At 40.7% G+C, this 27,789-nt stretch overlaps 4 protein-coding genes across 5 annotated transcripts in view; 1 reads left to right on the top strand and 3 right to left on the bottom strand.

Moving 5' to 3' along the window:
- The first annotated feature begins 13 nt into the window (after positions 1 to 13).
- hpn (hepsin) lies at positions 14 to 21,560 on the top strand. 2 transcript variants are annotated; one of them, XM_085422433.1, is made up of 14 exons: positions 14 to 152; positions 315 to 350; positions 2,141 to 2,283; positions 10,434 to 10,541; positions 10,722 to 10,763; positions 10,998 to 11,127; positions 11,214 to 11,333; positions 11,523 to 11,563; positions 11,850 to 12,015; positions 12,328 to 12,518; positions 13,401 to 13,496; positions 13,755 to 13,897; positions 14,081 to 14,245; positions 20,048 to 21,560. In XM_085422433.1, exons 3-14 carry the CDS (start codon positions 2,247 to 2,249, stop codon positions 20,090 to 20,092), a joined length of 1,284 nt encoding a protein of 427 aa, XP_085278559.1. In that variant the 5' UTR covers positions 14 to 152; positions 315 to 350; positions 2,141 to 2,246; the 3' UTR covers positions 20,093 to 21,560. The 2 variants fall into 2 exon arrangements, with proteins under 2 accessions (XP_085278559.1, XP_085278558.1); XM_085422432.1 differs by having other exon boundaries at positions 89 to 350.
- LOC146658712 (uncharacterized protein C14orf93-like) lies at positions 16,573 to 19,948 on the bottom strand. Its single transcript, XM_085422435.1, has 7 exons — positions 18,109 to 19,948; positions 17,853 to 17,914; positions 17,656 to 17,753; positions 17,456 to 17,574; positions 17,008 to 17,325; positions 16,843 to 16,901; positions 16,573 to 16,753 (listed from the first exon to the last, which is right to left on the bottom strand). Exons 1-7 carry the CDS (start codon positions 18,190 to 18,192, stop codon positions 16,645 to 16,647), a joined length of 849 nt encoding a protein of 282 aa, XP_085278561.1. The 5' UTR covers positions 18,193 to 19,948; the 3' UTR covers positions 16,573 to 16,644.
- A 168-nt stretch (positions 21,561 to 21,728) lies between the features above and the next one.
- Positions 21,729 to 27,078, bottom strand: LOC146658710 (B-cell receptor CD22-like). The gene is made up of 10 exons (XM_085422436.1): positions 27,026 to 27,078; positions 26,573 to 26,911; positions 26,273 to 26,497; positions 25,388 to 25,666; positions 24,004 to 24,294; positions 23,746 to 23,824; positions 23,127 to 23,157; positions 22,792 to 22,953; positions 22,596 to 22,705; positions 21,729 to 22,272 (listed from the first exon to the last, which is right to left on the bottom strand). Exons 1-10 carry the CDS (start codon positions 27,063 to 27,065, stop codon positions 22,212 to 22,214), a joined length of 1,617 nt encoding a protein of 538 aa, XP_085278562.1. The 5' UTR covers positions 27,066 to 27,078; the 3' UTR covers positions 21,729 to 22,211.
- trak1a (trafficking protein, kinesin binding 1a) overlaps positions 24,563 to 27,789 on the bottom strand; it is a 346,028-nt gene continuing 342,801 nt past the window's right edge. Inside the window, exon 16 of the transcript XR_014913745.1 lies at positions 24,563 to 24,620. The gene's annotated coding sequence lies outside the window, so the exon portion shown is untranslated. The remainder of the gene's footprint in view (positions 24,621 to 27,789) is intronic.

Here is a 27,789-nt window from a genome sequence, read left to right as displayed (position 1 = left end):
ACACACAGAGCGACGAAACTAAAAGTTTGTTTTAATTCGTCCAAATGTTCCTCTCTCTCCAGTTAGAAGCGAGCTCTGGTGGTTTTGGTTGACAGGAAGAGCTGTCGTAGAAAACGGCTATTTACTGTTTTTTCTTCGTCTTCTTTGTTGGGGTCAGTAACCTGTGGAGAGAGCAAAAAAAGGGGGGGAAGGATTTACTTGGCAAAAGCTCGGAAAGTTTTGGATTTATCCGTGTTGGCGTTTAAAATTGCTATCCAATTTCTTCCTATTAGAGGTTTTATGGGCCTTCTTTTGATTTGTACATCTTTTTAAAGCGAAAGGCTCCACCTGTAGCTGAGGAAAACAGACAGGTGAGTCATTGTCTGGAAGGCGATTTGAATGGTGTCTTTAAGCCTTGTTGGTTATTAGCAGTCACGCTCATTTCGTTTTCTCCTTAAGGAGTTAACCTTGCTCAAGTTATTTGAAATAGTCTAAACTAAAGTTGGCAGTGATATTTTAATTATTTAAAGTTTATATGGCGAGCTTCTTAAAATGCCCTTGGGTCTGTTTAACCTGTTTAATCAGTGACACTCAGCGGTTTAAATTAGTCTCCAATACTCACTGCCAATATTAGCCTACAAACAAACACTTTTCAAACGTCACAGCACAGGTTTTACATTGTGATGTATAGAATGGCAATGGGATAGACTTTTATACAGCCAGGATACATTACTTTAAATGAGATCTTCAGATCTCAGCGATCTCATTTGTATGTTGTATGTATGTTGTGCTTTTTCAAAAGCAGCAAAAATTGTAACTAATTTTTAAATGACCATCATCCACTTATCTGTTATTACGCACATGTAATTACACTCACTAGCCACATTTTTAGGTCCTTGGCAGCAAACCGATGCATTTAGGCAGGCAGACATGGTTAACACAACCTGCTGAAGTTCAAACCAAGCATCAGATTAGAGAAGAGGAAGGATTTAAGTGACTTTGAACGTAGATTGTTGTTGATGCCAGATGGACTGATTTGAGTATTTCAGAAACTGCCAATCTGCTGGGATTTTTCCAACTCAACTATCTCCAGGGTTTGCTGGGAATTGTCAGAAAAGTAGAAAATGTCCAGTGAGTGACAGTTCTGTGAGAGAAAATACCGTGTTCATGTCAGAGGTCAGAGGAGAATGACCAGACTGCTTTGAACTGATAGAAAGGAAACAGCAACTCAGATAACCACACATTACAACGAAGGTATGCAGAAGAGAATCTCCAAACTTGTCAAACCTCGAAGCAGATTGGTTAATAACAGGAAGTCGAGATTTCAATTCACACAGGCTTATCCTGTGTGTTGTAATCTAAAGCTGGATAATAGGAGACTGAAAAAACATTATCTGGATTGATGAGTCTTGATTTCTGCTGATAGGGTCAGAATTTGGTGTTGCGTGGATCCACGCTGCCTTGTTTTATATGTTCTGGTCGATGGTGGTGGTATAATGATGTGGATTATCTTAATAATGAATATTATAATAATGAACCATGTTGCAAAGTTCAGATCATCTCAGCCTGGTTTCTTGAGCACTGCAATGAGTTCATGGTACTCAGATGGCCTCCACAGTCACCAGATCTCAATCCAACAGAGTGCCTTTTTGGGATGTGATGAAACAGGAGATTCCTAGCAGCCATCAAGTCTGCAGCAGCTGTGTGATGCTGTCGAGTGGATATGGACCAAATGTTTCCAACAAATTGTTGAATCTATGACATGAAAAATTAAGGCAGTAGTGAAGGCAAAAGTGGATTTAATCTGGTACTAGCAAGGTGTACCTAATAAAGTGGCAAGTGAGGGTGTAATTCATAGTCGAGCCCAATGTAACAGGAACTTGTTGGAAAGCCTGGATGGGTGTGGGTCTTGGGTATAGAGGATAGACATACATCCTCCGAATTAAACAAAGTCAGTGACTAACAGCTGCTGTAACATCTCAGAGTTTCAGGAATTAATTGAAAATATAAAGATCAGATGTTTTAGAGATCATAAAATTTATCAAAGCAGGTTTTGAGTGAATTGTTTCTGCCCAAAGATAGACTATAGTACAATATTATACTACCCGCTTTATCGATTTTTTATCTTTTTTACACAATCCTATCAATGTCATGCTGCCAGACAAAAGGGAGCACCAAGGACTTGGACCATCTGCCTCAAGGAGTCAAGGAGAGGAAGAGAAAGGAAGAAACTGCCGCTGTCGACTGTTGCTTCCTGTTGTGCACAAATGTATGCTGAAAAATTTGTGACTGAAGGAAAGATGGGTGAGTGCGCATGTGAAATATACAAGTCTTTGCAGTCTTATCTCCTGCCTTTCACACACACACACACACACACACACACACACACACACACACACACACACACACACACACACACGCATGCATGCATGCATACATATCTGAAGATTGAAATGCTGCGCTGGTCATGCTGCAGCCCATGCTGCCTACTTTCTGTGTCTGGGAAGAGACATCAGTCCACATGACAGTTAACCATTAACTGCTTTTTGCAAAGCTGGCTGTCTCTATGATAGTCACTGGAGTTATTTTTGAGGTTCTTTTAGGGTGAAAAACATATACTTGAACTGGCTGATGTTTTTCTCTTACAACAAGAATAAGCACCCAACCCAAGTAGAAATCTGATATGTCAAAGTCCTTTGCACACTAGCACGGTAAACTGTAACACAATATACTAACTGCAATAACAACATCATCCCTTGGCAATCGTAAACTAACTACTTACTGTAACCTTAGTTCTCTTGTTTTATTCCAACAGCATCAGGGAAAACCAACATTAAAAAGAAACCAGAGACTCCACATGTCCTCCTGTCTTTTGGTATTAGCTAAAATGTGATGTGGCACAGTTTTATACGCAAGTTTTACAGCTGCAAATGACTTGACTGTAATTTATGGAAGGAAAGATAAGATTATTTGCCATGTTATTGCTGAAAGGCACTTGTGTCAGTATGAACTGTGACATTCTGTTTGTGATGTCTACATAAATATGTGACCTTTCAAGAGCTCTTATCATTTTAATCCTAAAACAGTACTTTAACACTGTTTTTATCTCTTTTAAATGTGCTACTTATAAGTTGCTTTCCTTACCTTACACGAGGCACAGCTTTCCAGCATTGAAGCCGATAGTCTCCCAGGAAATGAAGTTTTCCTTAAAATGATTTCCACATCTTCCTCGGTTCTTCTCCTTCGGCAAGGCTTTGCTGTAATTTACTTTCTGTGTTTCAGCATGGGTTTGCGAACCACTAATGCCTCACAGAAAAGGCGTCCACCCAAACACAGGCTGCGTCTTTAATGTGTGTAATTATATGGAAAACACACTTCATCTTAGGTGTGTCACATATGTTGTGGCTAATTTTGTTTTTGTCTGAGCTAAGATTAGGTGGTACGTCATCAGCTTTCAGAGGCAATCTGTGTTTGTCTCAACCTCTACATGATTATATACCACGTAAGTGTGAATAAGTAAAGAAAAGGAAATATGCACATGCGTGTAAGCACACTCTTCTCATAGGATAGTGTGTCTGTCTTATTAGATTAATATTTCCTGTGTTCGTGTTTAATTTTAGTCTTGTGTGATAATGGCCGCTACATGTATGACTCATAGCTCGTGTTGTAACTTTAGCTGTGTGTGAGGTCTCTTTCTGCTCCTGTACTGTTATTATCCCACTCCTACTGTACCACACCTAGGCTTACTTGATGATGGACATTCCTCTGTTCGTTTTGCGAACCCCTTAAACCTTTTTCCTATTTATATTGCAGGGGATGTGTTTGTTGAAGCAAGATCAGACCTGTTTTGATGAACCAGTTACATAAATATCTGATCTTCCTGGTTTCCCCATGTCCAAATGTCGCTGCTTAGAGGATAAAGGATGATACATTAGATGCTGACAATGCAGTAAGGAATGGAGAGGGTCAGCAGACCTAATAAACATTAGCATAGCACAGGGGTGTGAAACATAAGGCAGGGGGGCTGAAATTGGACAGACTGCGATCCGGCCCACTGAACAGCTTTTAAAAATGTGACGGAGGGCAGATATTTTTACTTTAACTGTAGTTTAAATAGGTTTTTATAGTTTTTCCTACTGATAAAAGTCCCACCCACATTTTTTTTTACAATAGGTTCACAGCAAAATAAAGAAATTAATTATCAGATTTTTTTCTGTAAGCAAGGTCCATAAAGACATGGATGAGCGAGTTTAGTGTGGAAGAACTTGACTGGCCTGCACAGAGTCCTGACCTCAACCCGACAGAACACCTTTGGGATTAGAGCAGAGACTGTGAGCCAGACCGTCTCGTCCAACATCAGTGTCTCACCTCAGAAATGTATTTCTGGAAGAATGGTCCAATAAATACACTTATAAACCTTGTGGAAAGCCTTCTGAGACAAGCTGAAGCTGTTATAGCTGCAAAGGGTGGGCTGACATATTCAATTAAATTCTTCATTATTGATTAAGAATGGGATGTCTCTTAAATTCATGTGCATGTGAAGGCAGATGAGTGAATACTTTTGGCAGTATAGCGTATCATAAAATGCACTGTGGTAACATGACAGTAGTCATGTGGTGTGGTGTTTTTGTGTTTTTTAACTTGGTTTAGGGAGGCTTAACCTGTCATCTGGTGCATAGCTGTTGCTTTTTAACCAGCAGTCAGATGCTACATGCGATGTTAAAAGTATAACGTCCAACATCCCACAGAATGACTAACATGTGACTCATGATTGAGAACAGACATCGGAAACTATAAAAGAGTTTGTGGATGATCTGCACGTCTCTGTGGATTGGTCATGTACTATATTATGATTCATTCTTACCCTTATTTGCCATAAAGACAACAAACCATGGCAACAATCTATCCAGACACACTTCGTAGCAGCTCTAAATTTGGAATTCATGGTAAAATTACACCAAAACAGTGATGTTGCTAATACACACTAACTAAAATGTTTTTGTTGACTAAGCTTGTTGTTAGCAAGAGCTCAGGGCTCAGACTTTGTATCTTGTAAAAACTTTTGTTAGTAGCTTTTATGTTTGGGTTAGCTGTCAAGATAAATGAACAGGATTTGCTAGTGCGTTCTTTCAGGGTAGCATATATTCCTAATATCATTCATATGGACTACACTCAGTGCTTTATAGGAACATTAACTATTTTAATCCAATCATCGACTATAAGACCACAGCGATTTCAGAAAGCCCTGCCTCATAATACACACATTGACATGTATACCCACACACACAAGAGAAAAGTGGGTCTCAGGTAGAGGTAGATACAATGGAGAGCTTGTTCTGACCTGCTTTGTGATTAGGAAAATGGCATGTGGGGAAGTATAGCTGGAAAAAAGAAGGAACGGCCAATATGAGGAACAAGAAGGGTGAGTGGCACCAGTCTAGAGATGTTTCACATGTAAACTGGGTATACTGGAGAGAGAAACAGTTAGAAAGTGACCTTTATTCACATGTAGAATATGATTACATGTAGCTAAACAACAAGTCTATATGATGCTTTGTCATTTCTTCAAACACATTAGATTTATGTGTGGGTGTTGATGGCTGGAGTGTGCAGGTGGCAGGAAACACTATGCCCACTAGTGTGAATTCTCTAGACAGTTACTCTTGTCTCTTGAGTGGGCTCAGCTGGCCATCACATGGAGTTTGTAATAGGAAGATGGAGGGGTATACCTCCTTTAATGTCTGACCTGACTGAGTTAGACATTTTTTGGTCTCACGTCTCTGTTGGATGTCTATCAATGTTCAGGGCTGCAGTGTATTAAAGCAGCAGTAGTGTAGTGGCTCTATCCAGAAATCCCTGTGGGGTTGTGCCAAGAAGGACATCTAATGTAAAAACCAACAACATTTCTTTGTGAAAAGAGAACAGCCAAAAATAGCTTTTTGGCATGTTTTTGTTAGAGCTGAGGTATGGTGGAAAGAAAATGTGAAAGAGCAAACATGGGTCGTTAAGCTTAATCATACATCTCTATACCTCTGTTTCTATCTTCACCATCTCCTTCTGACCTTTGGGTCACAGCTGTTACTCACAGTTTCAAAGAACAATAACACCATTGTTTAGCTGGATGGGAAGCCTGAGGACAGGAGAGGTGGAGGAGAGGACAGGTATGGAATGGGAGGAGGAGAAGGAAAAAGGTACAAAGAGAAGAGAGGGAGGAGGCAAGAAAGACGTAGGGAGTTTTCAAGCATCTGTGTACAGGTAGAGTTAGTCAGGGAGCAGTATCGGTTTTTGATACCGGCGACACGGGCGGTTGCCCGGGGTGGCATCATGGTGGGGGACGGCATCACGGGCATCGACCAAAAAATAAATAAAATTGCTCGTACTCATGCTGCCTCGACGTCATGCCAGCGCATATTGGGAATGGCATAGGCACCGATCGGTTTTCTATCGCCCTTTTGCTGGGAGTAAGGGCGCCCTCCGTTTGCGAGGTGCGCCTGCTGCTTGCGGCACAGGGAGGAGAGGGCGGGGCGGCGGGGGATTCTCTGGCTGGCTGGCTGGAGCGGCGTCTAATAACCAACTCGCAAAATAAAACAAAATAAAAACAAAACAACAAACACGAAAACACCAGACATCATGATACAGACTTATAATTTGCACCGATGTTTTTTCGAAATTCTATACACGAAAAGTGAGCGCGAGAGCCCTCGGTGCACCTGCTCACTGCTGAAGTCAAAGTAAACTATACTGTCGTCTCCGCTACTTACAGTCCAGTATATAGAGAGACGAGACGACGAGGCTCCAGTTACAGCAGTGCAAGTAAACAAACAATAAATATAAGAAGAGTAAGAAAATAAACATATACATTAGGAAAGGGATCAATGACAATTTAAAATTTATAATTTACAGTTTGAAGATTTAAAGTCTTACACACAACCCTTCGAAAGGGTCAAAAGCTCTTTCCAAATAGAGCACATTTCATTCATAATGTTGTAAATCCAAGCCCATAATGTATTATTATGTATTCATGATTTGAATCCCGGGTTGTGCGAAATCCAAGAAATAAACCCTAGACAAAGCATATCTGTGAACTAAGGTGTAGGTCTATTAGGTTATGTTGTGGTGATCCTCGAGTTGGGGGATGGGTGTTCATACTGGAGTGCAAAATTAAAACCAATGGAAGATGGACAAGGGAGTGTTCGCCCAGGGCGCCAAACAGGCTAGGACCGCCACTGTCAGGGAGAGGTTATGTTGTGCAGTGTGAGGAGTTAGCAGAGTAGAAGGTTAAGGTCCCTGGATCAGCAAGTCTACACAACTGTCACGTTTCTTGATAACAACATAAAAATTCAGCAACTGTGGAATTGAACAGTCTCACTATATTTTCTTTTTAATGCAGTTTAATGCAATTTTTAAGATTTTTTAAAATTTTGCTGTTACACTTCTGCTGATCACATACTGGACAGAAAAATCCACATAAAGTCAGTACCTGTGGGGCAGGAGGGCTGATGGGGAGTAGATCTAATAAGAAAACCATTTAAGAACCCTTTAAAATGACCTGATCATGTTTGTTTCAGTGACATGTGTAGGCCAACTCAATGTGTCTGAGCCACAGATGTCAGGCATGAACTCTGGAGGTCAGAACCGCCCACCAAAGGGTCCTTTGATGGATTTGCAGTTTGAAAATTGCAGAGGACACAGGCATAATTTTCATACTGTTCACTGTTATTAAGAATGAGTCACATCATAAGACAGATTGTCTAAACTGTTAATTTATCCAAACTAGTGTTCTGAAGTATCATTAGGTTTATCCATCATCTGCCATACTACATCAAAGTAAGGTAGTCAAGCAAAGCCAGGGTGACATGTAAAGACTAAAAATATGCAGAAAAATGAGACATATTGTTGAAAGTGCACTCATTACTCAGACATCTTGAAATGGTTATCATGTTTAGGGAATGTCATGGTAATTTCTGGGCTTTGTTATGAACTGTTCTCTTTTAAAAGTGGAACGATTGTACAGCATGCATCTTTAATGACTTAAAAAACAATAATTGAGTGCACAAGTTTGTATTTATTTTGGAGTTACACAGACTCCCACTAATATTGATTAAATGTCTATTAGCAGCGTGCACCTTGACCAGATGCTTTTTACAATCATAAACAAGCTTTGGCATAATTCTGGCTGGACATGTGACCACTCTTCACAGCAGAAGAGTTGGTTGGTTTCCTGACATTGAACTGGCCTTTAAACACAGAACACAGATTTTCAATAGGATTAAGATCTGGAAGTTCATTCCAGACACGTAATGGGCCATTTCTCAACTACTGCGGAGTACAGGATCTTCAGTTTAAGCAATTGCATGTAAGTACAAGTTATTCTGATATGTCATCACTTTGTCAGTCGGTGCTGAGCAAGAAGGAAGTTCCTTTTCTAAAATTGACATCTTCAAGCTCGAAACTTGTAGCCAAATGCTTTCTGGACAAACATGTTATGATCAGACGAGACAAAGATTGAACTATTTGGCTAAAATGGCAATAAATATGTTTGCGGGTGAAAATGTGAGGTTTTCAAACCTAAGAAAAATGTATGAGCTGTCAAGTATGGTGGTGGTAGCATCATTGCTGTTCTGCTGCCAGTGGTACTGATACATTGGACAAAGTGATGAAAGAACGAAGATGGACTGCCTCCAGGTTCTTCACCTCAAATTATTAGCTAGATGGTTGAACCTATGACACAGCTGAATAGTCCAACAGCACAAGGATCCAGGCACACATCAAAAGTTTTAGGAATGTACAAAGTATAGTAATGTTAAGCTTCTGAAATGGCTTTTTCAAAGCCCTGACCTCAAACTTAACTAATATTAGTGTACATATTCAGCTCCTGATGCTGTGTGGATTTGAGAAAATCCAAAAGAAATCGTTCAAATTCTTGTTTTTTAGATACTTTAAAGACGTATGCTGTACAGTCATTCCACTGACTGTACAGCATACGTACAGTGATCAAGGAAATTAATGGAAAGCCTCAAATCACAATGCCCATGATGAGTGTTTGTAAACTTATGACCACAAGATGTAGGTATCTTTGCATCTGTCCCCATGATCTAAAACGAGCTTAGATCTCTGTATTCCTGTCTTTATTAAACGACTTGAACGTGAAATGACCAGCAATACTTTTAAACACTTGTTCACATAGCTGAGGCTAGAATGCGGTGTTCTTATTATTAAATTCAGGAGTACATTTTAAGGTTCTTTACACTATAAGGTAAAGATGCTACAGTACAGTAAATGACTTGTCAAATTGTGAAGCACTTGTGTACTCAAGTAGCCACTTGACATATTACAGTTTAGTATTTCCATAAGTTTCATCATGGCCAGTTAATAACTATACTAATGCTGGTGTGCTTAAGTATATCATAAGTGAAATATAAGTTGATATAGTCAGTGTGGTTGGGTATTTTATTTATACTTGTATCACTGTGGATGCCAAGGACATGAAGGAGGAGGAGAAGTGGAAGTACAGTAGTAAAGATTTGAAGCTGCAAGTCATCTGATTTTAGATGTGCTGTAGTTATAACCTTGATGAAGATTGTAACGACAGTGGGTTTGTGTAAATGGTTGGTAGTGGGAAGAGACACGGGGAGACATATAATTCACTATAAGGGATTGCATGGCAGACTGACAGTTATCGTAACGAGTTTCTTAATTATTATTTGAGTGAAGTTTAACAAACTTGTCAAAGCAAGAACAGGACTTATGAAACTGTTACAACAAACTGCAGATCAAATGGTTGTAGATCATGACAGTGAGCAACCCGACACAATACCAGGAACTTGAGACTTGCATACTAAAATGCTGTAATACTGTTAGGTTTTCAGTCCATCACATGTGTGCAATGAAAAATGAGTAATTACTCAAGGTCAAGTTGACAAGCTGTTCTCACAGCAGAGAAAAGCAGACAGGAGGGGAAACACTGAGAGCGACACCCCAGTGCAGGTGCAACACAAACAGACAGTACGTGCACTCAGGACAGCTTTGGCACTATATCATAGTTGAAGAGTTTGTTCTTGCTTGGTGGAGAAATCCTAGACTTTAGACTATTGATCAGTAAGTGTCACTTGTACTTTTCAGTTTGTGCCAGGGAATGTGCTGTATGTCTGCTCTCACTGGGGCTTGAGCCATCTCTGTGAGGGTTTGAAGGGCAGCTGGAAAGTAAAAACATGAACTACACAGCAGCTACGCAGCTAGTATAGCTCACTATTTACTCTTTTAGATTTCATCACCTTTTCAGCAAAGTGTATTTGTTGGTGTGTTATGTAACGTTAAAAGCTGGAGTGCTGCACAAGCATGTTAGCATGCGAGCTTTTGTGCTTGTCAGTGTGTTGCTGTGCAAAGATGCTTTTATATTATCCTCTGCTATTTTATGTATGCTTGTTTGTGTGTCCTCAAATGTGTGTGTGCAGGGAGCAGGGGCATCTCTCTGACCTGTGTACTGACCCCCTGTCGGGTAATTGGAGTGTGTGTAACGCTGATGACCTTGGGAGCCATTGGAGCAGCCGTTTGGGCCGTAGGTCAGACTGCAGTTCTTGCACACCTACACACATTTGGTTCAAAAGTGTTGACGAACATAATCTGTTATTGTTGATATTTCAAGCAGTTGATATTCTGTGCTCTGTGCTCTGTCTGATGATGCAAATGCTTTCATTGTTTGCTGTAACAGACTGATGTGCTGTTTTTATTAAACTTTGTAGTTACATATTGCACAATGGAGGAAGACATAGAACAGTATGATGGTGAGTCTACTGATAGCTTTGAATGTATGTCTTTCTTTCTTTTTTCTTCATTCTTTAATTAGTGATACCGTCAGAACCCCCTCCACCCCCCCCCCCCCCACACACACACACACACACACACACACATATATATATATATATATATATATATATATATATATATATATACTACATTACAGGAGTATGTGCTATTGGACCAGTAGTTTTAAAAGTTGCTCTTACAACTCTCCACAGTTCAGGTAAATTCACCTGACCAGCATCTCAGAGTCTTCGACTCCACTCACAGGAGGTGGCGTCAGGTGTGTTCCTCCCCAGTTGATGAACTGCTAGCTAGCATCAGCTGTGAAGAAGTGGGATTTGTCAGGTGTGGTAATTTCACAGTTGTATCTCGTTGTTTCAGTGTGACACACTGTCATCCTCGGGACTAATGTGTGCGCGTGCTTGTTTCAGCGTGGTGAATTACTCAGTCACAGCCGTGTCAGAGGCCAGCGGCGATGCTGGAGACTTCTTCTGCGTCAGACAGGAAGAGCTCAGCTATGGCAAGAAAATCAAAGACTCATTGTATCCATGGTAACGCATACACCTGAGTGGCTGTCTGTCAGCGGTCTGCCCTTCTACTACACTGTCCTCTCTGTTGCTCTTCCTGTCTCTTCTTTCACTCGTCTTCTCTGTTAACACAGAGGACAGCCGAACACTGGCTTCAGTTTTTGGATGTTTTCTGTGTCAGGTTGTTACTAACTCTGTCCGTCTTTGTTTCAGTGACTGTGAAAGCCGGGAAGTTCTCACACTGTTGTGCCAAGGTAAGATCGCAGATCTCCACTCATTCTGTCTGACACACTGGCCCACTTTATACACCGACACCCAACACCAACACTGTTTTCACCCCGGTGTGTAGAGCTCCCAGACACGGTCTGTTCTTGTCTTCTTTCTACTAATCTCACATGTATTTATTAAGCTATTGTCTGCTTTGTTTACTTTTTTAAATGGAGCTATTCTCATTGATTTCTTGTCCATAATATATCAGTCTTTCAACTAGAGTTTAAAAAGTAACTGGTCTTTTTCCTCACTGTTACTATCTTAAACCAGACTGCGGCAGACGTAGTTTTGCGGCAGACCGTATAGTGGGTGGTGTGGACGCCAGGCACGGCAGCTGGCCTTGGCAAGTCAGTTTGCAGTACGATGGTGTTCATCAGTGTGGAGGATCCATTATCTCAGACCGCTGGATTGTTTCTGCAGCTCATTGCTTCCCAGAGTAAGTGAAACAGATAGATTTAACACAGAAACAACAGCTTGATGGATTATTGTAGCTTTTTGGAAAATCCAAGGCATACATGAAAGTTTAATAAATTTGTACAGACAGTTTGAATGAAACTGTAATTTTACTTCTATGAAAAGTTCATTTTCAACATAGCTGTGTGTGTATTTTGCCCTCGCCACATAGGGACAATCATCAGACTGCTCTGCCTGCTGTTTTGTTTAACGTAGTGTTTGCATGTAAATTTAGATGTTTGTGTGCATAAAAAAACACATCACAGCTCTCCTATTTTTGCTCTTCTAATGCTAGGCGGTATCGCTTTGTTAATCGCTGGCGTGTGCTGTTGGGCTCCATCTACAATAAACCTGTCAATGCCAACGTAGCGGAGGTTAAGACCATTGTTTACCACAGCAGCTACCTGCCCTTTGTAGATGCTAACATTGACGACAACAGCAGAGACATCGCTGTCCTGGCCCTCACTCAGCCTCTCACTTTCAATGGTAGGACGCATTTGCACATCATCAAAATCTGCCTGGTTTCAGTAACTTACCTCCTAAATTTGATCCAACATAATTGTTTCAGGATAAAAAAAATTGCAACTGTTGGTTGTTCCTGATGCTTTAGGGTGACACTAAAACTTAAACAAGCACTGTGTGCAGAATATTTTACATATTTTAAAAACATATATATATATATATATATATATATACATACATACATACATACATACATACATATATATACACACACACACACACACACACACACACACACACACATCTTGGTAATGTGATAGACTAGAATTACTACAATCAATTAGTTACAAGATTTTAGGGGGGGAGAAAATAAATATCAGAGCATAAACAGTATTTATACTGAATAAAATACTGGAAAAAGTATCAAACAACTCACTCAAAATTCTGAAATATGAAATAATTAATCACAGGTTTTTAAAAATCTAATGTGACGATACCTTATAGGCACTGAACTAATTACTTCAATTACTCTAATTGAGAAAGACTGCAGATAGGAGATGAAGTGCGTCAGATACTGTTACATCTCTGTGCTGTCATCTACTACAAGTGTTATTCCAGTACATCATGTCTGACATCTAGTGTTCAACATTTAGAACTGCAAAAAAAGAAAAGAAAAGATGGAAACACTTTGGGTGATGTCAACAAGCAAGCATGAATGAAAGGGGAACAGCTGAGGGGTTTGGGGGAATCAAGTAAGAGGGAAGGTAGGAATGGCTGGCTTTCTTCAGGGGGTGACATGAGTTAATGAAATGTGACAAAATCAACTGCCTGCTATTTTCATTAAATGTATGCATTTGTTTTGTTAATAAATATTTGTTTGTGTTTCATGTTTGTCTCTGTGTGTAGAATACATCCAGCCTGTTTGCCTACCTGCATATGGCCAAAGGCTGATAGATGGACAGATGGGAACAGTGACAGGCTGGGGAAATGTAGGGTACTATGGTGAGTATACGTTACATTAGTTATTGATAAATTTGGTAATATTTCTATAGAACGTCGTCTTCTTGCATTCAGTCGTTGTTTTTGTATTTAAACTTATCATATTTTGCATGAATACTGCGGTGCACTAAATAACAATAACATAAATATAATGGGAAAGGTTTCAGTAGCGTGACGATAACAACTATTCATACGTGACTGTTTATATTCAGGTAAAAACACAGTTGCTCATATTTAAATTTTGATCATTCTAAACTATAGGCCATCTAGCAGATGTTCTACAGGAAGCCAATGTCCCCATCATCAGTGACGCCGTCTGCAATGCTCCTGACTACTACGACAACCAGATCACTACTAGTATGTTCTGTGCTGGCTATGAGAAAGGAGGCACTGATGCCTGTCAGGTCAGATTGTGCTCATGCAGCATTTCTGTCTACTTTTGTTTAGTCTGATAAGTCCTTCTTTTACTGGCATGAATATAAATTGGCATGCGTACTGGTTTGATGTTATATCAGTGTCATGCATGTGATTTTCTCTTATATTTTCCCATGGGTAGTTAAAATGTGAGTGTGTGTCTGTTGTTTTAGGGAGATAGTGGTGGACCCTTTGTGGCTGAAGACTGCTTGTCCAAGACCACTCGATATCGTCTGCTAGGAGTAGTGAGCTGGGGAACTGGCTGTGCCATGTCCAAGAAACCTGGTGTCTACACAAGAGTGTCCCGATTTCTGCCCTGGATATCCTCAGCCATGAGGGTAAGAGTCCTGCCATTTTTCATTTCATCGGACACTGCATAAAAACTGTCTGTGCAGCCCCATCCACTCAGCCAAATCTCCTTCAGTCCCAGCACTTTCGATCTTAATTGTTTGCAACATGTGATGTTCACTTGTGCAAGAATGAATCACTTGCAGGGGATGGGGTTGGAAGTCTGAACACATCTAATTAGCATCTGAAAAGGAGTGACTACATTCGCTCACATTCTGTCACTGGAAGAAGCCACCAAGAAATATCACTTGTGATTTGTCATAAATACTGATCCACTGTTATACAGGCTTAGGTAAACACCTTCATAATCACAAGTCTGTGTCAAAAGAGACTTGTCAGAAGCCTCTGGACTACACATTCCTGATTTATATTTGTATTGCAGTTGCACTATATTGCATTGATAGAAATCATTGACTTCAGGTGTCAATGATTCTACTTTTATGGCCACAGGTGTGTAAACCAAGCCCCGAGGCATGCAGACTTCTACAAACATTTGTGAAAGAATGAGTCGCTCTCAGGAGCTCAGTGAATTCCAGTGTTTTATTGTGATAGGGTTCCACCTGTGAAATTTCCTCTCTATTAAATATTCCACAGTCAGCTGTTAGTGATATTGTAACAATATGGAAGTGATTGGGAAACAACAGCAACTCTCTTTGGGGGAAAGAAGATTATGGCATTGGGTTGTTTTTCAGGAATTGGGCTCAATTTCTTAGTTCCAATGAAAGGAAACCTTAATGCTTCAGCATACCGAGACATTTTGGACAATTTCATGCTCCCAGCTTTCTGGGAACAGTTGGGGATGGCCCCTTCCTGTTCCAATATGAATCTGCACCAGTGCACAAAGTGAGGTCCATAAAGACATGGATGAGCGAGTTTAGTGTGGAAGAACTTGACTGGCCTGCACAGAGTCCTGACCTCAACCCGACAGAACACCTCTGGGATGAATTAGAGCGGAGACTGTGAGCCAGGCCTTCTCGTCCAATATCAGTGTCTGACCTCACAAATGTGTTTCTGGAAGAATAGCCAAAAATTCCCATAAACACGCTCCTAGACGTTGTGGAAAGCTTTCCCAGAAGAGTTGCAAAGGGTGGGCCAACATCATATTAAACCCTATGGCTTAAGAATGGGATGTCCCTCAAGCTATTGTGCATATGAAGGCAGACAAGCAAGTACTTTTGGCAATAATGTTCCCAGACCTACGAACTGGTGGGTTTACTTCTGACATCCTCAGGCCTGTAAATCTGCAGTTACACCCAAGACTATATATTTATGTTTCCTGTGAGCAGAAAGTGCAAATATGCAAATACAGCTGAAACTACTGGATCAGTTAGTAATAATAAAGTAGATTTTTATAGCACCATCAACATGATCTCATGCACACACAAACACACACGCGCAAAAACACAATAAAGAGCAAAGTCAGCTTGAATAAATAGGCAAGCATAAAACTTAAAACAACACTCACTTTATCTCACAAAGTGTTTCATGGAGTGACACAGTGGTGCAGCAGTTAAAAACCTGTTTTATGGTATTGCTTTTAGGTATTTGACTAGGGAAAGGGGTATGCAACTATTGCAAACATGAATATGTGCCGTCCTCCATGGACCCTCAATGTGGTTGAACATTAACTGGTTGAAAAGTGGGCTGGAACAGTGGTGTTCACCACAAACGAGAGAAGCGCGAGAGACATATCAAAAACATAAAGCATGAAAAGAACAGACACAATGGACACTATTTCACTTCTGCTCTTTCTGTGTTTTAACTTTGCTCTTCTCTGCTGCTGGCAACGACCAATAACAGCACTAACAAGAGTAGTCCACAGGCCAGTCATGTATGACCATAATCAGCTACAACATGTAGACAGCAGTCCTCAGAGCGGTCTCTAGGATGTGACCACCATTGAACCATGTTGATGCCTGAACATTGCCACAAAGTTCTTGGTTAAATCCTGCTGGTTGCTTCTTCTTCACGATTTTCCAGAACCCAACAATATATTTGTCGGGTTAATTTCAAACTGGCAGCAGGTTTGGATAAGAGAGTGATTTCCTGCAGCTTTGTAATGGATTTGCTTGTCATCCTATGTCAACTGTGACAATGATTAAGAAAATGGATGGATAATTGTGTGATAAAAAAATAAAACAACTGCTGTATCTCAGAGGCTTGATGATCTCCTGAGAGGAAAAATTGAGACACTAAAAGGAAAGAATGGACTGTTGTACATCGGCTTCATGTCATACTGTGATAGAGAGGCTCAGGACCAGTTCAAAAGAGCATTTCCTTTTAATTTCAGCTCTGCCGTTCTAGTCCCCCCCCCCCCCATGTATACAGGTCAGTGGTAGTGTGGAGATTGACTTGAGGTGACATTCAGTCAGAGATTTAATTCATTTCATTAGGCCACAGTCACACGGAGGATCTCATTATCCACGCGGTGATGTTCTGGACTTTCAGCTAGAGCGTCGTCCAAAGGAGGCAAGTCTGTGTCATCGGGCGAGCTCAGTCTGTCAAAACACAAAGCAAATACATCATAAAACATACAGCAGGTATTTAAACAGAAAAATGTGTCTCATGCTTTTGTTTTTAAACTTACAGTTCTTCAGTTTTGTAACTAGTGCAGTCGTTCTCAAAGTTGTGATGATTCATAGCTCTCTATAAAAAACACACCAAGACACAAACTGGATTATAATCTTTTTCATCTATATTCTTATAAGGAAGCTTGAGTGCTATGCAGTTGTTAATAAAACCATCACCCAACCTGGGGGATAAGATGCTCTTTGAAATGTTTCTTTGCTGCATCTGGATTGTATGCGTTTGGAGGATTTCTGTCTGAATCCGGTCCAATATGCAGACGTCTGTGATGTGTAGATGTGTATTTTGGATTAGCTTCCAATCTAGCCTGAAGAGTCGCACACAGATCGGTGAGTTCTTTGCTTCGAAAGGAAGGAGGCCTAACAATCCACCCAGCCACCCCTTCAACAGCACCATCCTCCTCCTCGGACATCATATCAATTGTTACACCCCTCCAGAAGTCCAGTTCATCTGCACTGAGGACTCCCTGCCTGGCTTCCAGCAGCTGTAAGCAGAAGCAGTACATACAGTTGTGGATGTGCAACCTCTGTGTGGTGACAGTTTGTGCACTAATGTGACTGAAAAACAGTGCAGCAGTACTGTCAGTGAGTTTAAATCACATCAGATAACTTTACCCTTTTCCTTCTCTGACGGCTGCGGGCTGCAGTCTTCATTGCTTCAGCCTGGGCTGCAAGGTCCGGCTGGCTGTAGCGGAAATTCCTGCGTATGGTCTCATAGTATGTTTTACAGGCAGCTGGAACCATTAAGAGAGCATGTCACAAACCTGGAAACAGACAAAGCTACAGTAAAAGAGTAAAGCACAAACAGTGCTTACATAGAATGGCATCTCTAGCCAGGTTGTGCAAATCCGGACTTTCAGCCAGAGCTTGGACCAAATGAGACGTGACTGCCTCATTGTGAGGCGAGCTCAGTCTGCGAAATCCAGATGTTTACACGTCAGCGATCACATTGCGATATATATGTATATATGTATTATACAGCCTGTACAACTTACACGACATAATATCTCACCCTTCTTCGGGATTATAGCGCTTGCGATTTCCCTTGGCGTTATGAAAACGACGCACCGCCTCCTACAAAATAAAACACCATAATTGACTTTATGAACAAACTCTCTCATCCAGCTGTTCCCAGCTCGTCAGATGTGCTAGTCGTTTAGAGCTTAGCAGTTAGCGGTGGCTTCTCTCTGCCTCTCCTGCTCGGGGTGTTTGTGCGGCTCTCCTCTGCCTCCTTAACGCACACGCCGCATACATGCACACATACATACCGCAATCTTGGGATTGTGCGCCCGTCTTTTCCTCTTCTCCTCCACACAAGCGCGGGAGTTCACTACTTCTTCTAAAGCGGTCATCCTCTCGTCTATGGAGTGCAGCTTTGCGTTTACCGCTGTTAGTTGGTCATTCACATCAGCAGCAAACCGAGTCAGCTGACGAGACAGCCCTCTCACAGCAGTGAGCAGTTTGTAGTCTCTGCTGTCCGGAGCAGCCAGCCCCGGTCTGTGCGGGGAGTTCCCGGCATTGCACGGAAAATCCAAGCCGCCAACACACGGTGTCCTAAATCTACCCAGCCTGACAACTTCTCACCAAGCGGAGAATAACATGCTCATATGGTAATAAGAGACGCTCTTCGCGAGGTTCCTCCAATCACCTGCAAGATCCTGGTCACATGGAAACCTCATCCAATTATATGCGAGGCTAAGGTCACAGGTACTCCCGGCCGGTGTGGCGCCCCCCGCCCCCAACCTCATTTGCATTTTTATAACTTACAGCATTTTCATTTGCGTGTGAAAGCCTCCACCTTACCTGGGTGGTGCCAGGCTTCTCTGACATGCAAAACTAGCTGAAATTCAAGTTCAACATAGATTCCCAGCAGTTCCTGATTTTATGTGCTGCCTACAAATTCCTGATCTCTACCTGCACCTCTGCTGCAATTCACTGTGCTGCTTACTTCAAAACCCCCACTTTCATGTGGTGATGTTCTTATTAGCGTTTTACTATATTACTTGAATTTTATTATCTTCTAATAATAACAGAAACACAATGGTGGTGTTTACATATGTTGGGCAACATAACCTGCTGAAGTTCAAGAAAACATCAGAATGGAGAAACTGATAGGAAGGCAACGGCCTGTTACAACAGAGGTATGCAGATCTCTGAATGCACACCAGCCACAGGAGTGATGGTGTCACTCCTGCCAGCAAAGAATGGAAAAATTAGACTACACAGGCTCGTCAAAACTTGACATCAGAAGACTGGAAAAACACTGCCTGGCCTGATGAGCCTGCACAATTTGTGAGGTCAGACACTGATGTTGGATGAGAAGGCCTGGCTCGCAGTCTCTGCAGCAATTCATGCCAGAGGTGTTTTGTAAGATTAAGGTCAGGACGTTGTGGAGGTCAGCCTTCCACATTTAACTCGTTCATCCATGTCTTTATGGACCTTGCTTTGTGTATAGTCATGTTGAAACAGGAAGGGATCATCCTCAAACTGTTTCCACAATGTTGGGAGCATAAAATTGTCTAAAATGCCACGGGGCGACCGTGGTTCAGGGGGTTGGGAAGCTCATCTGTAACCGGAAGGTTGCTGGTTCAATCCCCCAGCTCTCTCTGTCCTGATCGTTGTGTCCTTGGGCAAGACACTTTACCGTACTGGTGTTGGCACGATGTGCTTCTGTCAGTCTGTCCCAGGGCAGCTGTGGCTACAACTGTAGTTTGCCTGCACCAGTGTGTGTGAATGAATAGTGAAATGTAAAGCGCTTTGGGTGCTTAAAAAAGCGCTATATAAATGCAGTCCATTATAAAATGTCTCTTTATGTTGAAGCTTTAAGGTTTCCTTTCACTGGAACTAAGGGGCTGAGCCCAATTCCTGAAAAACAACCCAACACCATAATCCCCCCTTCACCGAACCGAGTTGCAGTTGTTTCCCAATCAGGGATACTTTGTTATAATACCACTAACAGTTAACTGTGGAATATTTAGTGTTACATTGAGACCTGAGAGCGACTCATTTTGTCACAAATGTTTGTCGAAGCAGTCTGCATGTCTTAGTGCTTGGTTATATACCTGTGCCCATGAAATTGATGAGAAGACCTGAAGTTAATGTTTTGGATGGGTTGCTGAATATTGATGTTTTAAGATGAATAGAATGATACAATTAAGAATTTCATCCTGTTATAACATGTTCAATTCTGCTTTTGTTTTTCCTCAGAACTATCAAAACTCACCCGGTGTTCATAAAATGGCACGGACATGAGATTCCTGCTTTCATGTTTCTGCTTTTTCCACTCTTGGATGACAAAATGGACAGTCCCCATAAGTGATACTGTGACTACATAGGTGCTACGACAGGGGGAAACAAGGCTGTGATGTTCCCCTCTCGTCAAGCCTTCCATTCTCACTGAAGCATTTTTCTGAGGATTTTAACAACTCTCTGAGCCTTTACTGTAGAGTGAAAAGTCTGGACACACATGAAGGTGTGACACAGTCACACCTTCATACCGTACATATTATCAAATGTTAACAGAGGCTTATGTCTTTGCAGGGATACACAGACAGAGCCCAGACACGAGGATCTCAAGTGATGAGCTTACTGATTCACTGTAGTAATCAGAACCACTACAGTTTGTAAATTACATTATTTTTCTGACACCATTTTCTTTGCATTTCTGTGGAAAAAAAAAGTTACCAGAAGTAAACCTATAAATACAACATCAGTTAATTGCGTACTTATAAGGTCTGTTTGAAGAATTCATGATGTAATTTCAAGCCTCATTTTATGAAATTCTTCTTTATGTGGAGATTTTATTTGTTCGCCCCACACAAGTCACTTTCTTCAGTGTTGGTCTTCCTGCAGCCTTCTACTCAGCAAGCCACAGTGAGTGCACCCTGCATCATCAATTAGTACTAAATACTTAAAGTACTTTGGTCTTAACAGAAAACTAGAGATTAGTGCTAATTAACATGTAGAGAAATCCTGGAGTTTCTGTTTTTTAAACTTAAAACTCATAACAGTCATTTACAGTTCAACCTGTACGTGTGTGATACACGCCATATCTTTTTATATGCAGTAGCTTTACTTTTTTATAATAAAAATAATAATAAATCATACAGATTACAGTTAAAATCAATCAGTTTTTTGTTGTTGCCTTGTAAATATTAGTCAGTGTCTTGTTTATGTAGATGTTTATTTGTGACATTTTACACATGTCTAAAAGACTTGCTGATCTGAAGAGCCAACAGTGCAATACCGACTATAATCATGTTCTTATTAAATATGTACGTTGCAGACTTTTATACTTCTACTTGTGACTTTCAACTTTCAAATGCTAAAGGTGTCCCATCACATTAACTGGTTTTATTCCTCCTACACACATATACGCACACACATTACTGTATATCTTGGTTTTGTTCTTACTTATTAGAGTGGCTGCTGAAAATTGAATTTATACATGACCCAAATAAATGATTCGATATTCTACATCAAGAACATCAACATCTTTTTATGATGTAGGCGTCAGTGGTAAGATTGACTTGTAAACAGATTTTACCAAGCAGGAAGTACTGCAGTTCAATCAAGTCTGTTCAGTCTAATAGTTACTATTTCGGACCACCATGTGGAATAAAATTGTTTTACACTTACAGGATTTATCATGTGCATACTATAAATATTGTAAAATGTAATTGTTGCATTGAGTGTTGCATTGAAATAAAGCTTTAATTGGCCGCAGGCATCTTGTAACAATATTCATTGTTCATTCATTCGAGCTAAATAAATAAATTCAGCTAAATAAAATAACAGTACAGAGCAGTTTTACAGTAACCCAGACTTAACAGAAATAACACGAGTACTCTGCCACTGCACAGCGTACACCCCTGCACCCACAGGAAGAATATCGAGACCTGGATTCGTTTGTGATGTTTCTTGAGAAAGTCACACTTTGTCCTGTCTGTAAATAGTAAAATATTATTCTTGAAGAAATTCCTAATCTCCTCCTCCCTGTCAGCTAAAATTGTGACTCATATCTGTTTATAATATATTAATCAATCCCATTAACAAATTAATTCACAAGCTGAACCAGTCTCATTACCTCTTAGCTGATGGAATGACAGAAATGTCATTTTTTCTCCCTGCCATCCTTTAAAACATATTTTAAATTTCACATGCTATTAATTTGATCAGTTGTGTTTTTACAACATAAACAGTGCAACAACATGATTGCTATAAATAATTAAAATTATTTCAATAAAAAACATTTAGTTTTCAAACGTTTTAACACTCCTGAAAACAGGTTTGCCTTAAGATGACGGTACACTGAGCTTTAAACTTGCTTATTTTCTTGAGAGGAAGAGGGCACATGACAAAATGCAGAGACTCAGCTGGATTTAAACACAGAGGCGTAGATCACAGAGTCGTTGTTTTCTCTTGCTTCGGACCTGAGGAGAAAACAGTGGAATGAACAATGTGGTTGGGTCGCAGTCTGAAGCTGTGTCAGGTGTCACTTCTGTGATAACCTTTATGATGACACACCGATAGCAACACTGAGGCAGTTTAAGATCAGTTTTGTTATCATGGAGTGTGGTTGTGTCTCCTTTAGTAACGTTTCTAGAAATGTGCAGGCTTTAGCCATTGTTATAAAGATAAATCTTAATTTTTTTTATCTGTGATGATTTCAGTTATTTTGCTTTAGTTGGAGACGTGTGTGGAAACCCTACAATGCTGTGCTGTGAACATGTCAGAGTTTGGAGAGGAAGCATACCAGGAGTGCTGTGGCCGTCTGTTGGAGTTCAGGTGATGTGGAAAACTGGGGTCTTTGGGCCTGATGGTCACTGTGGAATAGGTAACCTCATCTTCATAAGAAGTGGTATCCTAAGAGAAAGAAGAAGTTGATGTAATATGAGTGTGTTGTGTTTAGTAGAGATGCTGAACAGTTACGACTGTGGATCATTACTTACATCCCGGTGTGAGCTCCTCTGTGAAGCCGTAGAAATGGCCTGAGGAGGGACAGAGGGAGTCGAGGATGGAAGCGGGTGGATGTTAGCATAAGTGGTGTCAGGTGGATCTTCGGCGGCTGAAGATCTTGATCTTGTTCTGATGAGCCTGGAGTCAAACACTCTCTGCCAGAGTGGACACATCAAAATCATCACTCCACTAGAATATTTGGTCTGCTATCTGTGTGTGTGTGTGTGTGTGTGTGTGTGTGTGTGCATGCTCTTCAGCGGGATACTTCCCAAACCTGTGTGTAACTGACAGATATGGCTTATTTAAAGATTTTTTTGCATGTACTCACTTTCTTGTCTGCGCTAGTCTTCTGTTTCTTCCTGCCATGACAACAAAATTTAAAAAGATAAATAAATCAAGGGTTAAATATGTCAAAAGTTGTGCCAACTCAGCCAGGACAGAACGTTCTTCTTTGCTCAGTCACGTTTCCTAATGTTTAAGGGAAGCTGTTATGTAATACTAGCAAACACAGGCAGCTTACATGCTAAAATACTGCCTTCTAGGAGTTTCTTAATATATCAAAACTAACTAAATGTACAGACACAATCTATAAAGAATCCATGAAAGTCGTTTTATGTATAGTAGTGACCTTCTGTGCTGATATGGACCCTAGCAATGAATGCTCCCCTCCCTACTAAATGCCAAGATACCGACTGTCAGTGTAGAAATATGCTGCGGTGACTGATGTGTTAAAAATGGCAGCAGCAGAATGGAAATTCAGATGACACACACGGTGCATGTTAACACTCATTACAGCATTAGGTAAGACACGTTTTTAAAAGTTCTGCAACACGTGAAAAAAAATACAGTGACATAAGAAATATGCACATTTAAGTAAGTGTTTAAGTGCAAAAAATGACATGAGTCAGCCTCACTAAAGCCTCACTCTCCATCTCTTACTGACTCACCGGAACAGAAGAAGCGCCACCACTAGTGTCACAAGAAGAGAAACTCCAATTCCAGCCAAGACTGGGAGGGACTGCCCTTCTGAGGGGAAAGCACACACTCAGCTTGGAAATAACATATAGTCAATTAGCTCAATAAATTTCAATAAAGGAATTGAGGCAATTTAAGATTTATTTTTCATATCAGATTAAGAGGTTGTGGTATTTGGCACAGATTGCCTTTTGAGGATACAACGAGCATCTGTAAGTATTGGCTCCTACCATCCTGCTTTCTCTGCATGGACAGCAGCACCTGAGTTGAGTTGCTCTCCCCGAGACTGTTCCTGACCTTGCAGAGGTACACTCCACTGTGGGACTCTTCCACAGAGGGAAGGGAGAGCAGCTGTCCTGAGCCCACCTGCAGCATGGAGCTGGTGGCGTCAGAGTCAACCATTTTGTACCATATGTAGCTGTCTGCTGCGGGGTTAGCCACACCGCTGCAGGTCAGATTGACACTGCTGCCCTCATCAAACAGCTGTGGATCCACTGAAATGGAAATGTTCGTTGGAGGGTCTGAAAAAGCCCAAACATCACGATTGTTAACAGATTTGTTATAAAAAGACAGGAAAAATGGTGATAAGTGATCAGCTGTTCACAACCTCTTCTTCTTTGAGTGCTAAAATCTGAAGAGACACATTACAACTAAAATAATTACATTTAAATGTGCTCTCTTGTCTTCCTAATAAAAACAGAAGAGATACACTTCTCAATAGCTTTAAGATCCAAAATGTAAATTAAAAAAAAGGATGACACCCCCCCCCCCCCCCCCCCCCCCGGCGCACACACACACACACACACACACACACACACACACACACACACACACACACACACAAAAGCTGCTGACTTTAATTAATTTGGTTGCATGTAATCTTGCATCTAACTTTGATGCCTAACTTCAGTGGAAAATGTTACATTTGTTGGAATCTTGTTAAAGATTAATTCTTTGAATGAATAAACCTTAAGAGTATCAGTTAAACTCTAATTTCATCACGTATTTGTTAGGACAGGACAGACTTTGTCTTCCAGAAGTGATCTCTAAATTAAAGTGGGCATGTAGGACTAATTTGGACCATGGAGCCCTAAAAAACTGTTATAGATTTAACTCTTTCCGTGAAGCTCAATTTAGGAAATAAATGTTTAAAATAAAAGTTTTTAGAACCCACATAAACCCACCTAAACACTAAAAAACAGTCTAAGGGGGTCACCTTAGACTGCAACAATTAGATTTTTTAAAAATGTGTTTCTGGTCCTTTCATTCATCAGTCTCTTCTCCCTATGGACAACACTAAAGAACTTGTTAACTTGTGAATAATCAGGTCTTAGAAAATTTCCTTTTTAAGTAGATGGTGAAACCAGTTAGACGACATGTGTGCTTTACTGTAAAAAGTTAAAAAATGATGCATCAGCATGGATATTTTAATATCACTTCCTCCAGACTGAACTTTTTGACACATTGTGACAGCAAACAGACAGACTGTAGCAATCATCAGGAAGTTGTGATATCAGTCAGTTGAGGATTGCCTTTGAAATGTCTGACACTGTACTCATGACCATGTGTCTAATTGCCCTCCTAGATAGCTTCCAAGTAACCAGACACACTCACATCTAACGTCAAGGTGAACCTCTGTCGAGTTGATCAAGTCGATGCCCCTCCAGCTGATGTTATTCCATGCCTGGCAGTAGTACCATCCTCTGTCGCTGGGGAGGATGTCAGAGATGATGTAATTCTGCCCTGAACTGAGAAGCTGTCCATCCTTATACAGGCTGTATCCGCTGTGTGCCACAGGAGGGTTGGCATCGCTGCTGCAGGTCAAAGTCGCTGTCCCTCCACTGCGGATGTCTCCCCATGGACTCACTGATAGTGTCACTTCTCTGGGAGCGTCTGCTTGAGAGGAGATAAGGAAGTGTAGCCACATGGACGATAAATCCTGATCGTAATGATGGAGTCATTAAAAGTGTCAATACATGCAACAAAAATAAAATACAATGAAGGAAAATTTCAGTATTTTACTTCCCCTTTTCTGTTTTTAAAACTAATTTTTACAAGCCACAAAAAAACTCCTCTGTCATCCTGCTGTCTCTTATCTCATCGGCATGGGCCACAACAATGGTGCTCATGCTGGATAAAACATAACCTTATCTGACCTTATTTCACACTTAGATCAAACTTCAAGCAGCCTTTAACCTAATTTCCCAGAGTAAAGGTGATATATTGTGATGTCCAAGTGAGGATATGTAAAAGTACAACTTGAGCCAATTTCTGGACACAATTGTCCAAAAATGATTCTAATAATTCACATGATCAAAGTTATTGAAATATTATGATGAGATTCAAGTGTACTCCTGTAACAATTGGTCTTCCTCACAGGAGACAGAAAGAAAAACACAGTCATATATAATAAAGTTAATCATATATTCATGTAGCACGTGAATAGAGCGGGGCCTGTAACTTGAATTCTGTGGTATGCTTTCTTAACCCTCTACTCACATTGAACATTCAGAGCCACAGGTGCGGATCTGACTGATTCCTGTCCATGGACTGCACAATAGTAGTCCCCAGCATCCTCTCTCCTGGCCTGGAAGACTGGATTTGACACAGGTTGCCCATCTCTGAACCAGACAATGTCTTTAGGCTCAGGACAGCCTGACATACAGGTCAGCGCGACATGACCTCCCTCTGTCACAGTGCTCGGCTCGATGACTGTGGTCAGCTCTGATAAAGAAACATAAATCAATAAATGTTTGCTAAACTCATCGAAACAGAAATGTTCTCGTAATTAGTTGTTACCTCCCACAGACAAGTACATCGGTTTTATGCTCATCCATCTGTTGAATGTTGTGGTAAAACGAAAATAGTAAGCTCCTTCATCAGTGTGTTGTACATCATTGACCTTCAGACTGCAGTCGCCGCGGAAGTTTCCCAAATATTTAAAGTGGTCCAGACTTGAAGTAAGTTTATCAAGAGGAAAAAGTCCCCATCTGCCAGATGCATACAAGTTTTTAAACCAGCTGACAGAAGTAACAAAGTGACCTACAGGGTAGTCATATTTGCAGTTGATCAACACTGATGTTCCTTTCAAAGCACACTGATTTTCAGACGTCACACTCCAGTCTCCGCTCCAGACACCTTTGGACAAAAATGCAGAAAATGAAGAAAAATGTATTTCCAGAATTAGCGCTGCAGTTCCATTTTAGTCATCACATATCCTGTTTATTAGATTAAAAAAATAAATCTCCTCACCTGGCGTTATTACCAGAATGATCAGGCTCCAGCTTTCCATTATTTGAAGTTTTACCTGCAACAATCATGACACAGGTCAATATACACCAGCTGTCCCAAAAAATAAAGAAACCATGAGTTAGTGATCAGAAGTACTCACCGGCTGAAGCAAAGTGGCTTATTGCTTTACACATTCTTCATTTTTGTGGTGCAAAAAGCAGAAGTAGGCACACATCCTTTCGTTGCTTCCTCTAATGTCACACTTTCAGAATGATTATGAAAAGTTATAGTTTCATTTTTTTTTTAAAACGGATATCAACACAAATATTTCAATTTATAATTAACCTATTAAAATGTTTCCATACTCTATTAAACAAGCATTATCTAATAATTGTATTTAAAAAAAGACAACTAATTGATACAGCTTACATCTAATGAAGATGTTTTATTTATTTAAGATGATCAACTCTGACTTCGACTAACATCACTTTAAAATGACTGTTCTTAATTAAGGATTTCTCATTTGTTGAATGCCCGCTGTTCTAGCTCATCGCCTTTTTTTTGCCGAGGAAAGGAGTCAAGGATGTAGGAAGGGCTTGTAGACGACCTGAAATATATTTTTCCACCAGGTGGGGCTACCGCTCTATTTAAGTGAAGCTGGAGAACCCACCGGTGTCTTCATAGATATTTTTTGCTCAAAGTGCAGCGCTGTGATCGTCTTAACGTATTTTCATGTGATACCTCTGTGTGCAGCTGTCACTCTAACGCTGTGGCAATGGATTGTT

The sequence above is a fragment of the Rhamphochromis longiceps genome, linkage group LG11 (assembly GCF_057381845.1).
Source record: "Rhamphochromis longiceps isolate RC_006_pf linkage group LG11, R_longiceps_female_GT1.1, whole genome shotgun sequence".
Classification (NCBI taxonomy): domain Eukaryota; kingdom Metazoa; phylum Chordata; class Actinopteri; order Cichliformes; family Cichlidae; genus Rhamphochromis; species Rhamphochromis longiceps.
This window is presented reverse-complemented; position numbering and strand designations above follow the sequence as displayed.